The following is a 13,310-nucleotide window of genomic DNA, read 5'->3' as shown; positions in this document are numbered from 1 at the left end:
CTCCTCCTGACCCATATCTCATGTCCGCCTCGCTCTTCCTCTCCTCTCCTTCCAGTACCAGGAGTCTTCCTCGGCTTAGCCGCTCACACAGACACATACGCACGACACACACCAATGGCCTTATTGCAGAGGGCCACTATGCCAGAGAAACAGAAAAGCATGAGTGTGTGTGTGTGTGTGTAGGTGGTGGTGTCAGAGAGAGGCATGGGAGCAGGGGATTATGGTAGACCCTCTCTTTCTGCTCTTCTTCTCTCTCTCTCTCTTCTTCTCCTCTTCGTCTCTCACTTGTTCTGTCACTCCTGTGTTCGTCCCCCTCCCCCAGCTGTCTGCGGAGCAGCAACGCCTTTAACCCTCTCTGGGCAGCCCAGCGCAGGGCAAACAGAGGAAGAGAAATGAGAGAGAGGCAGTGGCCTCACACACACACACCGACACGGACACACCGACACGGACACAGCGACACGGACACACACACACACACACACACACACACACACAGTACAGACACATCCAGACACACACGCATACACACACACGGACACACACGCACGCACGCACACACACACAAACACAGCTGACAGACAAACGTGGCCTCCTGGAAGCATTCAGCAGGGTAGCAGGGCCGGGGTGAGGAAAACCACTCAATTATTTATCTCTCTGTCTCTCTCTCTCTCTGTCTCTCTTTTTCTCTCTGTCTCTCTCTCTCTCTCTTTCAGTTCTCCAACTCTTTCTTTCTGTCGTGGTCCTTGACACAGGCTGAACCACACACACACAAACTAAGCAAACAAACAAACAAACAAACAAACAAACAAACACACAGTCACTCTCAGTCTGCAGATTCACACAGAACACATCGCCTTCACAGCAGACGAACAACAGCAGCGGACAGACGGACAGACGGACAGACAGAGGGAGGGAGGGAGGGAGGGAGGGAGGGAGCGTTCGAGGGAACCAGCAGTGGAGTGTGACGCAACGGCGTGCTGCCCCTCCGCCATTTTCTGCGTGTGTCGAGTCTTTCACTTCCTCTCTCGCTCGCTCGCTCGCTCTCTGGGCTGAGCTGGAGCTGCCCTGTGCCTGGCACATCCTTTAATTAGCCGCGCGGCCAGAGAGTGATTCACAGCACGTCCACCAGAGAGAGAGAGAGAGAGAGAGAGAGAGAGTGAGGCGGAGAGAGGGAGTGAAAGAGTGAGACAGAGAGTGAGTAAATGAATGAGTGAGTGAGTGAGTGAGCCAGAGAGAGAAAGAGATGGAGTGAGTGCGTGAAAGAGAGATTGAGAGAGGGCGAGAGAGAGGGAGTGAGTGAGTGAGTGAGGGAGGGAGGGAGTGAGTGAATGAGTGAGCAAGCGAGTGAGAAAGTGAGTGAGTGAGGGAGAGAGAGAGTGAGACAGAGAGTGAGTGAGGGAGTGAGTGTGAGAAAGAGAGAGAGAGAGAGAGACTGAGAGAGAGACAGAGAGAGAGAGAGAGAGAGAAGCAGGAAGTATGAGCTGCTCACATTTCCTGCTTCTTTGTTTGTATTTATTTAATTTCTCGGCAGAACCCCTTCGTCATCGTCGTCAAACCCTGCACCCCACCCTTAGCCCATACACTTCGGCCCGAGCGTCCAGCAGTCGAGAGCAGCGCCGGTCACTGATCCATATCTGTAGCGGACGGTCCCTAGAATCAGGGCTGGACCCACCACAGAGAAAGCCTCTCTGTCTGGGGGAGGCCCTCCCAGCTGAGTGGCCTGTGCTGCCTCCCTCTGCCGCGAGAGACCCAGGACTCCAGAGCGAGCGAGCGAGTGAGTGAGAGGGGAGCGAGAGAGCGCCCTGTGTCTCAAACACACACAGTGAAACTACCCTGACGCGTAGAGTAGAGTAGACTCTGAACACAAAACACTACGGCACACTTGGCACAGAGTGCACGGCTAGAGCAGACGAGAGCAGAAGGCAAGAGAACGGAACAGGGGACAGAGTGTCGTGTCTGACAAAGAAACAGGGGGACAGCACAACACCAAACGGAAAATAAAACGGAATGTAACAAGACAGTTAGAGGACAAGGACGGAACGGGAGGGAACGGAAAAGGACGGGACAAAAACAGAACATAACCTCGGCCTGAACAGAACAGGACAAAACGGGAGGGAACAGAACAGAACAGAGACGCTACAACAGGGAACAGCAGAGTAGAGTAGAGTAGAGTAGCGTTGTGTGCGTGCGTGTGTGTGTGTGCGCGTGTGTGTGTGTGTGTGTGTGTGTGTGTGTGTGTGTGTGTGTGTGTGAGCATGCACTAGAGGATGAGAACATAGTAATCCACAAAGCCTCTCGTAAACGCAATGAGTATGCCATGACCTGCGACCTAAGTTCACTGAGCTCCTTGAGTCTCTAAGGTGCATAGGAACTACATTAGATTTGACTCCACTTACTACGCTGCACTGTGTAACATGTACGCTACTGTGTGTGTGTGTGTGTGTGTGTGTGTGTGTGTGTGTGCGTGTGTGTGTAGGCTATAGCGATACAGGAAGTGTTTCCTTTCTAAACCGTAACGGTTTTATCAAACAACGAAGTGCCATACAATCACCTAATCAGTTCATACGAATTCCCGTCAACACAAATGAAAATAATCAGGGGATCCACCCCTCATTCCTGTAACATAGTTCTAACTTCACAGAACTCATTCACATTTCTCCCCAGCGCTCGTGGACATACAGCCCACCACTCGGCCACACACAATGTATAGGCGAATGCCCTTCACATTTCACACACAAGGCGTAAATTGAACAAAACATACATGTACACAGCTCTACAATAACTCCGCCACTCGGTACACTCGGTGCGCAATAGTACCGGGGCCATTAGTCAAAGTTCACAGTCAGTCTGACTCACGGCGGAGGCCCGAACAGCAAGCAGTAAAAGGACCAGAAACCCTGTGGCCAACGTCTCAGTGCTCAAACTCAGATACCTGTATCCCAGTGTGGAGAGCGTGAGCGCGATTGTCGGGCATGTAGTCCAGCTAGCCAACAGCGGATGTCGGCCTACCAAGGGATAGCGTGATACACTGAGATCGTTCCTTCTCTCTCGCTCTCTCTCTCTGGGCACTTGCGGAAGCCATTTCAACTCTTAATTGGGGGATTGGCTGATTCAGAAAAGGCGTGATTTGCAAGTTTAGGAAACAGGCTGGTGCATCTCCTGGACACGAGCATCACAGTGTGTGTGTGTGTGTGTGTGTGTGTGTGTGTGTGTGTGTGTGTGTGTGTGTGTGTGTGTATGTATATGTGTGTGTGGGTGTGTACGTGTGTGTGTCAGGAATCTCTGCGCTGACGGGAATGCTCATGATGACTCAAACACCACAGCTGATGGCAGTAGCGGGAAGGAGGCGACCCGAGGGGGGACTGAACACAACAACATGGTCTCCCATCCAGCCACATCACCCTCTCTCCTCATTTCGCCAGACAACTTCTCCACCTCTTACTCACACAAACTCTCTCTCTTAAGGCACTTTCCACCTCTCTCTCTCTCTCTCTCTCTCTCTCTCTCTCTCTCTCTCGCCATCTATCGCTTCAACTTCTCCACCTCTTACTCACACAACCTCTCTCTCTTAAGGCACTAACGCTTCCACCTCTCTCTCTCTCTCTCGCCATATATCGCTACAACTTCTCCACCTCTTACTCACACAACCTCTCTCTCTTTAGGTGTCTCACAGTGACTCCTCCATCTCTTTCTCCCTCTCTCTCTCTCTCTCTCTTTTCTACCTCTTACTCACACAATCCCTTTTTCTTCGGGCGTTCTGCACGACCTCAATCACGCCTTCATCTTTCTTTCTCTCTCCCTCGCTGTGATTATCTGTCGCCATCTCTCACGCTTTCTCTTTCTCTTTCACAGTGCTCGCTCCTGACCTCTGGAAGCAGACTGTGAAGGTTGAAGGCACAGGCCTCCGCTCCACTAACACAACAGCGGGCCAGCTTTTCCAGGAAAGTCTGGGCAGGGTGGGGGAGGTTGGGGTTGAGGCCTTGGTAGTCTCCACGTAGAGGCCCACCCCCCACTCCCTCTTAGTGTCAGCAGCACTGGGTGGAAACTCTCAAGTGGCGAGGCGCACATTTGTAGTTGTGTTAGGGTGTGTGTGCATGAGCGTGTGTGTGTGTGTGCGTGTGTGTGTGTGCGTGCGTGTGTGTGCGTGTGTGTGCGCGTAAGCGTTTGCGTGTGTGTGTGTATGCGCTTGTGTGTGTGTGTGTGCGTGCGCGTATGCGTGTATGCGCTTGTGTGTGCGTGCGTGCGTGTGTGTGTGCGTGTGCGCACATGTGTGCATGCGTTTGCTTGTGTGTTTGTGTGTGTGTGTGTGTGTGTGCATGCGTTTGCGTGTGTGTTTATGTGTGTGTGTGTGTGTGTGTGTGTGCGTGTGTGTGTGCGTGTGCGCACATGTGTGCATGCGTTTGCTTGTGTGTTTGTGTGTGTGTGTGTGTGTGTGCATGCGTTTGCGTGTGTGTTTATGTGTGTGTGTGTGTGTGTGTGTGTGTGTGTGTGTGTGTGTGTTTGGACGGCCCGCATGTATGCCTCATCCTTCACCCTGCCCACCAGCCCACCATGTGCATGGCGGCAGGAAGTAGTTGAGGACCGCAGCGAGTTCTTCGGCTCCAGGCCCACAGCGATGACTCAGACTTTCGCAAGCATTCTTCACAAGTCGCAGCGTCAACAAAACCAGACACCCCACCTCCACTTCTCACCACCCTTCTCCTCCACCCTCTGGCAAAAAAAAAAAAAAAAAACACGAAAACGCATAACCTCCCTTCGTCCGTTAGACTGGAGTCTATCTGACCCCAACCAAACGTTCGCAGAGACGTCACAGATAACGGCTCGCACCTCTCAGAAGCACTGGGGAGTGGCAGCCTGGCTGTAGCCTGGGCCGCCGCAAGGGAACAACGGCACGCCAAAAGAACGACAGCAAACAGAGAGAGAGAGAGCAGAGAAGAGAGGCGTCCCGACACAGAAAGCACAGCGGAAGGAATATCACAGAAAATGAGCCGCAGCCGCGTCGGGAAGATAAGAAACGCAACCAGAAAGAGCAGTTAGCGCAAGCGAACTGTGAAGGACACAGTAGCAGCACTGTCCAGTTAGACGAGTCCGTCCGTGTGAAAAACAGCCATTTATCATCTCTGGCCACACCCGCGGGCTCATGGTCTACTCCGTTGTCAAACGGTCCCCCGATGCGTTCATAGGATGTTGAATGCATTGTGGTGGACAGTTCCGGAAAGGGCCGTGTGTGTGTACTACACTGGCCAGACACAGATGCGTCTCATCATCGTCCGCACACACAGACTCACTAACCAGATGGCGAGAGAGAAGGTGAGGAGGGAACAATAAACACAAAGGAAGAATTTCAGACATGACGGCGACAGGAAGAGAGAGAGAGAGAGAGAGAACGAGAGAGGTAGAGTGAGATAGAGGGAGGGAGGAGAGAAAGAGACAGAGCGGGGGAAAGAGGAAGAGGAAGAGGCAGGACATGAGCGATATTCGTAATCCCTGCAATCCCTGGCTGTGTAGGATTGTGCGGGATTGAAGTCGGCTCAGTGAAGAGGTTCTACTTCGGAAACAAGAGTCAGGATAGAATCCAATCAGACCTTCTCACCTGGCCCATAGAAGACACAGAGGGGGAGACGGCCATTGTTTGTGTTGTCTTTGATCACCCATATTATTGTTTTACCTCAGAAGGACAATGAGACGCCATTACTGAGGATGTTGTTTATTGTTAGACCCAAGTACTCGGAGTGCCTCTGAGGCAGAGGTGGCTAATAACACTCATATCACTCTTTTCTGTTATCTCTGGCGTCTCTGGTGGCGGTACTATCAATTCTGGGGCGGCAGACATCTGTATTGTTGTTGACATACTTGAAGTTGTTTATGGTTGGTAATGTTTTCTTTCCGTCAACGGGCTCTTGCTGGAACACGCTGACACACTTCGATGGAATCTCCTCTTGGCTGCCCGAGAGACGAAGGTCAGACATTGCGGGCTTTGATGCCGCCGGCCACAGACGCCCTGACTCATGGCCGCTCATAGACAGGGGCCGCCTCTGACGGCCGAACCGAGCCGGTGGCCAAAAAAGCCCCCCCCCCCCCTCTCCCTCCCTCGCTCGCCTTTGCCACGAGTGCCGTTTCAGGCGAGCCGCAGGTCGGACGCCGACGATCGGACGCCGACGCCAAAGGAACAAGAGCAGGAAGCGGGCTCGTCCAACCCACAGGCCTTGCACATTCCAGCCTTAATTTGATCCGTGGGGGTGAGACGGCACCAGCACATGGGCCGAGGATGGGCGGGGTAGAGGGGGGGTGGGGTGTGTGGGGTGTGTGGGGGGGGGGGGGGGGGGGTGTAGGCCTGCTCGTTAACTACAGTGGCTGGCAAAGAATAGAAGGGGAGGGGGTGCAGAGAGAGAAAGAGAGAAGGGGGGAGGAGGGAGGGAGGGAGGGAACGAGCACATGGGGGTTGGGGGCGGTGAGGAGAGATGGAGTGAAAAGCAACGCCACGCGTGCTGACGGCGGATCAGTTTACAAGGCTCCCCTCCCCTGCCACCACAGCACCTTTCACAAGCCGCTCCCCTCCCCCACCTGACATAATGAGCGAGGCGAGGGCAAAGAGGAAAGGAGCCGGGGAAGAAAAGAGCCGCCACACATCCCAGCGGCCGGCCCACTCCACATTAGGGCGGCTGCTGGTCGTTAGCCGGGCCAGCGGGGGTTTCTCTAACAGGCTGGGCAGAGTGTGATAGTTCGAGGGGAGCGGTGAGGAGAGAGCATGGGAGAGTTGAGAGTGGCAGGCGGTGGTGCAGTGTGTGTGTGTGTGTGTGTGTGTGTGTGTGTGTGTGTGTGTGTGTGTGCGCGCGCTGCCTGCGGGGCTTGACGGGCATGCCGAAGGCAGGCGGAGCGGATCGGGGAGTGGGGGAGGGGTGGAAGCTCGACTGCCGTTCGAGACTCAAGGCAGCTCCGAGCGGAAAGAAACACTGGCCCTTCGCGAGCTCAGGATGTGACGGGGACCGAAAATACACGCGCCGCTGCGTCCTTCGCGCTCAAACACGCTCGCGGAGAACGAGACGACGCCACGTTTCAGAATGGCAGAAGAGCCGTTGTGTCTCACCACCTCGCCTGCACACACTCGAGCGGTCTTGTACACACCCATACGAGGCCTGAACGTAGCCGTTTCGAGATGCCTGGCGGCGGCTCTGCTGTTCTAAGTCTGGCCTTTACGCACACACGCGCACGAGAGCAGCACTCCCACACACATAGTATACACACACGCACGCACGCGAGCACTCCCACGCACATAATATCACACACACACAGAACAGTAGCTCAGAACAGTGACGCCACACCAATACTCAAAGTACAATATCTCGAAACAGAGAAGTGTCACCATCAAGCACAAAGGACAATATCTCAATACGGCAAAGTTTCACCATCACACACACACACACACACACACACACAAACACACACAAACACACAAACAAACACACACACAAACACACACACAAACACACACACACACACACACACACACACACACACACACACACACACACACACACACACACACACACACACACACACACACACACACACATAAACACACACACACACACAAACACACACACACACACACACACACACACACACATATAAACACACACACACACACGCAGCACTTCCCTTCCTCGGCACCGTCAGAGCCGCTCATTTGAATGAGAAAGAGGGGCACCTTTTAACGAGCAGGAGAAGAATGAGGCCTGCCGTCCCCCGGCACTCCCAGTGGAGGGCCTGACAATCCCTCCGAGCCCTGGGGGGCCACCGGCAGAATGCCGCCGAGGCGACGGGGCCGCCACTACCAGAGGAGGAGCGACGGGTAAAGCAACTCTTCTCAAGAGAGGATTTAACACTCCTGTGTCTACCATGGTGCAAGTGAGCGAACACACACACACACACACACACATTTGGAATCACTCTACTGGAACACTTCACCCCAACCGCCTAACGAATGCTGTGGCTGGCAGATGAGCGATGAGGAAGAAAGGACCCCCCCCCCCCCCAACACACACACACACACACACACACACACACACACACATACCCAGTGCACACACAAATGTTTGAAGTAAGACTTTAGAGGTTTGGTTTCCGTGACGCACAATGCAGGCCAGTGGTCTGTGACAGTCATTGTGAGAGCCCCACTAGTGCTGTCAAGCACTTTCAGTTTCAGTGGCGGACCAGCGATACCTGTTGCTTTGCATTTCTAGCCCAGCACAAAAGATGTCAGTTTGACGACAAGTTGGTCACATCATCAACATTACAGACAAAGCCTAGTTTCACAAAACACCGTGGCTGTGTGTATTTTTAGATACATGTATGGTAACTATTTGAGTCAAGATAAGTGAATTGGTGATGTGTACAATACAAAAAAGATGTGTCACTCACACATGATGTAAGGAACCATCAGATTTGTGCTGCAGGGGTTACCCAACAGCTGGGCTATTTCAACATCAACAGCATTATTTACCAGTATTTAGTTTACCAGTACAAATTATTATTGTATTAATAAGATAACTGAACTATTGAGTTAAGTGTCCACTCCCATGAACTGAATTTCATGAGCCTTGAGGGCAACAGGGCATATCAATTTCTGTATCAATGATCATATCATAGACAGCGGAGTTGCCATGTCTCCGATTTAATCAATTCAGGTCAGTGTCAATGACCTATTGCAACTGTAACACTGTGGAACGTCAAGACAGCAAGTTCAGGAGCTAAGCTAGGTGGGTGTTTGCCACTTCATGGCATCACATCAATTAAAGTTAGCCAACGAACTGCTACTTAGGGAGTGGAGTTCGTCCAGGAGGTCACATCATTCTGGTTATGAGCAGTGCTGTACCCGATTCAAACTCCCACTTCTATTTATGTAGTTCGGTAACAGACTCAAATGTAACGTTATTTAACTTTACCTGTAATAGTACACATCGCTCTTCCCAGCACTAAGTCCCGACTTCCGGATCACTTCTTCTTTCTTCCAACCCGGGGGCAAAGCCGGGCAATCCATCCTCTTCCTCTCCATGATCATTTAGGTGGCTATTATGACTACGAGGGAATACCCCAGCCAGTGAGAATTACAAGGGGTCCAAGTCAGAAGTTGCTAGCGAGCGAGCTAGCAGGCTAACCTGAACTTGAGGAGAGATTAGACTGAAGTAAGTGGTTCGAAGCAGATCATTCAGCTGTTAAACTTCTGCATTAACGCTCCGCGTGATTTCAACGATGCCTTTTGTAACAGTGGACGGTGGGACTAATAACACATCGGCCGACAACTACACTAGCTGACAGTGGCGGTAGCAAGTCCGTCAGTCAACGGTGGTGGCAAAGTAATGCTGTGACGCGCTGAAATTTCAGCACTTCCCACACTCCGACCGAGCGCCTGGCAACCACAGTCGTTGGCTCACACGTCGCCCCGCCTCCCGTGGAAGCCTCCCGTCACTTCTCGCTACTACCACCTACCCTACCAAAGAGCTCTGAACGTATGGTCGTCCTTAGATTTCATGGATATGTCAGAGCTATGATGCAACACGAACACTCATCGCCTCATAGTGGATGGAGAGTTGCAAAGCTACGTGTCTCGAAGTGGTCTTCCTCGGGTATAGTCTTGGTTTCAGACAGTGGCAGTGAAAGGTGAGAACAGAATGTTTGAGATGAATGCAGTTTTAGTAGGAGTTCCCAACAGGCAAATGCAGTTGCTTCATCTTGTTTGGTGACAGGGTTGTGATGATGGCATGCCCATATGGCCTAGCCTACTTGTATTATCTTACTGAACTCAACCCTTTGGCTGGTCGGCTAGCCTACTAAACAACAATCCCAGAGAATGTAGGCTGTACGGACATCATCATTCTTCAAAATGAGTGTGATAGTAAATATGTAATAGCAAGACTGGATGTAAATGTATGTTGTCACAAACTGTTCACCTGACATAATTAAACTGGTATGGTATGGACCCTAAAAATCACGTGGTAATGGACCCTAACCTCAAACCTCAAAGTCAAATAGGCTAATGTTCTTTGCCCTGTAGTAGGCTATAGGCTACATCTTGACGAACTACCCCCTCTAGCGACTGGTAAATGACTGTCCAATAATTAATTTATGATCATAATTAATTCGTCTATTTACCTGTCACTGCATGCCTTTCAAAATACAGTTGGTAACTTAAACTCCTTAAATCACTCTATTGTATTGTGGCCCACTTAAGAAATGATTTGTAGGCTATATGCAAAGGCCATCTTGCCATATGAATCTACTTGGAGCCTGTGTCAGAGTGAAAAATGGTGAGGCTCTAGTAGTGAATTGATGTGTTGGCTGTGACACTGTTGAATCTTGGTTTGATCAGCTGATCTCATCTGACAGCCTACAGGTGTTGCTGAAGTAACAGCAGTGCCCCACACATTTTGATAATAGACACCTGGTGTTCAGTTTGAATAGTCCAAGTCGCAACATCAAGGCCCATAGCTCATCTAAAAGTGCACAATATTCTTATTATAACAAGGTTCTATAGTTTTTATATAATGGTTGAAATGTCAATGTAACAGTGGCTACTACACTACACTGCATTACAGTATGCATCCACTACACTACACTGTTTAATATTCAGTCTAACTCATTCCACACTTCTGTGCTTGTGGCCATGTAAGCACGTGTCACTCTGATTCCATTCTTTAGATTCCAAATATACACTGAACGATCGTGTCTCCCCATTCTCAAAATAGTCTTGCACACACACATGCATCTCAAACTGATTTATACATGTGTGTAACTTGACCTGCTACTTGGAAGTATTGACAAGAGGACCTCCATCACACTGCAGCTACTGCAAAAAAAGGAGCCATTTCTTGGGTAATTCACATAAGTGGATTAATGGTGAAAACGAATCAAAATTAAATTAAGCACTCAAGCCCTAAGCACAGGACAACAATGAGCAATACTGCCTTGGTAATGGTGTGTTGGAAAGGGTTTGATGGCAGCTGGAATGCACAACTTTGATGGTTGGCCTACCAAGTATCACATGTCTTTGGGGGTTTGGAAGAAATGGGCACCTCCCACCGGCAGATGTTCAAACAAACTAGCTTCCTTTGAAAAAAAAAAATGTTCTCCCCTCCTCAACACCTTCTTTCCCCTCGAGCTCCACGCTGTATTAGCATCTCTTTCCCAAATATAGTCTATAATATAATTATGCCAAAATGGCCGCGGACATAGCTCTGTCCTCTGGGCAGGTACAGCGTTTGCCAGTTGGACGCGATCATCCCAAGCTGTTCTGCCAAAGAATGCCATCGCTCTGCCATCCCTCCGGTCCTTTAATGGTAACCAGCGCCTGTGTGCCAAAGACCTCCATCGCTCACGTCGCTGTGACACAGCCCAGGGGCTAACTGTAAAAAGCCTGCGTGTGTGTGACACGAACTGGAGTGTTGGGATAATGTGCCGTTGAGTTGCAAGCGGGAAAAACGGTTGCCAGTTAAAGAAATGAGGAGAGGGAGAAAGGAGAGGGTGAAGATCTCATTACGTCTGCCATAACCGCACAAGTGTGCCACTTCACAGTTGGCATGTGGTTGGATTAGATGTGAAATCAGAATCTTAATGTCTGTTGTATAGTGAGTCCTTGAGAGAGTGTGGGCCCACTTTGTAGAGCTATAATGGAATATTCACACACTGCACGACAGTGGCATTTATCCTGCAATGACCACTCTTTTAGTCAGCTAAGAGACTACTTATGACTGTATCCATTATGGCACAGCACAGCAACAACTGAACCACCCAAACAATGCCTCAAAGGCAAGCAATTTAAAGCATGGCTGGCCAGGTCTGTTTGTGACATGTTTAAGCATAGCCCTACACCTTTGGGACTTTTTTGGGGTGGAGCCTCTAGCTGCGACCATGGTAACTACACAGAGCTCCCATAAACACGAGAACACCTGATGAAAGAGCAATGCCAACTGAGAAATGTTAGCTTTGTCTTTGTTACTTATATATTAATGCTGTGCCTATATGTATTGAAAGCTGAGTCCTGTAGGTTCGCTGTGGCCAAAGATATTCGTGTGGCCTCGGGGTGAACGACACCGTGGCTTCCCTCTCCTCCAGGCAGCACCGGCTCTGCCGCTCCCCGCCCCCACCCCCCGCCGTTACGCTCGGCCTCCATCTGAATGAAGCCCCAAATGACCGTTTCTTCACTCCCCACTGCCACATCAAAGGGGCTGACAATGGCCGAGCTCAGTGTAGCGCGCCGGACGCTAACGACCATGGGGAGCCCCGCGCCCCTCATTGTTCTGGGCTGGTTTTGAAAGGGATGGGGGTCTGTGAGGCAAACAAGCTCCGCCAACTGTAATGTCTACCAGTTGCATGGCCGATTCATCCATCTTTGAAAAATACTGAATGTTGACCATTTGAGATGACAAAATAGATAAAATTTAACAGTGAACACTCCCATTGTTCAAGGAGTATATAGAGAGATATGTTGTAGACCGTTACAAGAGACATAGAGTAGACTTATGGATTTTACAAATAAGACCTCACAAAATGTACCATTATTGTGTAGAGTGGGGCTCTTCACCACCCCCATGGCCAATACAGCTTACACACACACACTGCACATTAGGGGAAGAGATGTGGATTAAGATAAAGACGACTATGTGAAATGTCTAAATGGCCACAATACAGAACAGAAGTGATTGGATAGTCATTTTCAATTCATCACTTCGGATTCCATTTTCATGCGTTTTTTTTTTTTTTTTTTTTTTTTCAAAAATTATTTTTCAAGCTTCTGCTACACTTCACAGTTGTCCAGTCCTTGCTGCGGGAGGTTTTGCTGCACTCCACTCCACTCCACAGGCAGTAATTATGAGAGAAGACTGGACTCACAGTGACAGGCCTTGAAAGAGAGAGAGACCCCCTGAGGAGGAATCTCAGGCTCGTGAGATGCGTGGAGCGATGCTCACCCCGGACGCTGAAAATGACACCCACTGCTTCTGCCCTCATTTAGCTCTGCCCCGCACTGCCAACATTCACTCTGTCATCTCCCATGTCTCATCCTGCTGCAGTCGCCACTTTAATATCTATCGCTGCAGACGGGCCATTACAGTCACAATTACTATTGTGACACGTTACGTATAAATAAGGCGTCTAAATATTATGTATGCTATTGATGAAAACGTCATGATGTGTTGTTTGTGTATGACACTGAGGTGTCTATGTTTCATGTGTACACATTTCAGTATATAATAAATACTATTATGTTGTCATAATTTTGTCTTTCTTCGGATGAAACAGCTGTGCCAGGTGTT

The 13,310-nt window shown here is 50.2% G+C and overlaps 1 protein-coding gene across 1 annotated transcript in view; it reads right to left on the bottom strand.

Annotated features, from left to right (window-relative positions):
* Window positions 1–9,455, bottom strand: part of mbd2 (methyl-CpG binding domain protein 2) — a 47,190-nt gene extending 37,735 nt beyond the window's left edge. Inside the window, exon 1 of the mRNA XM_062554948.1 lies at window positions 8,946–9,455. Coding sequence (XP_062410932.1) covers window positions 8,946–9,061 — 116 coding nt within the window. The 5' untranslated portion in view covers window positions 9,062–9,455. The remainder of the gene's footprint in view (window positions 1–8,945) is intronic.
* Window positions 9,456–13,310: the final 3,855 nt, after the last annotated feature.

This window comes from Sardina pilchardus, chromosome 14, assembly GCF_963854185.1.
Source record: "Sardina pilchardus chromosome 14, fSarPil1.1, whole genome shotgun sequence".
NCBI lineage: Eukaryota > Metazoa > Chordata > Actinopteri > Clupeiformes > Clupeidae > Sardina > Sardina pilchardus.
The sequence above is the reverse complement of the archived record's forward strand: the minus strand, read 5'-3'. Positions and strand labels throughout refer to the sequence as shown.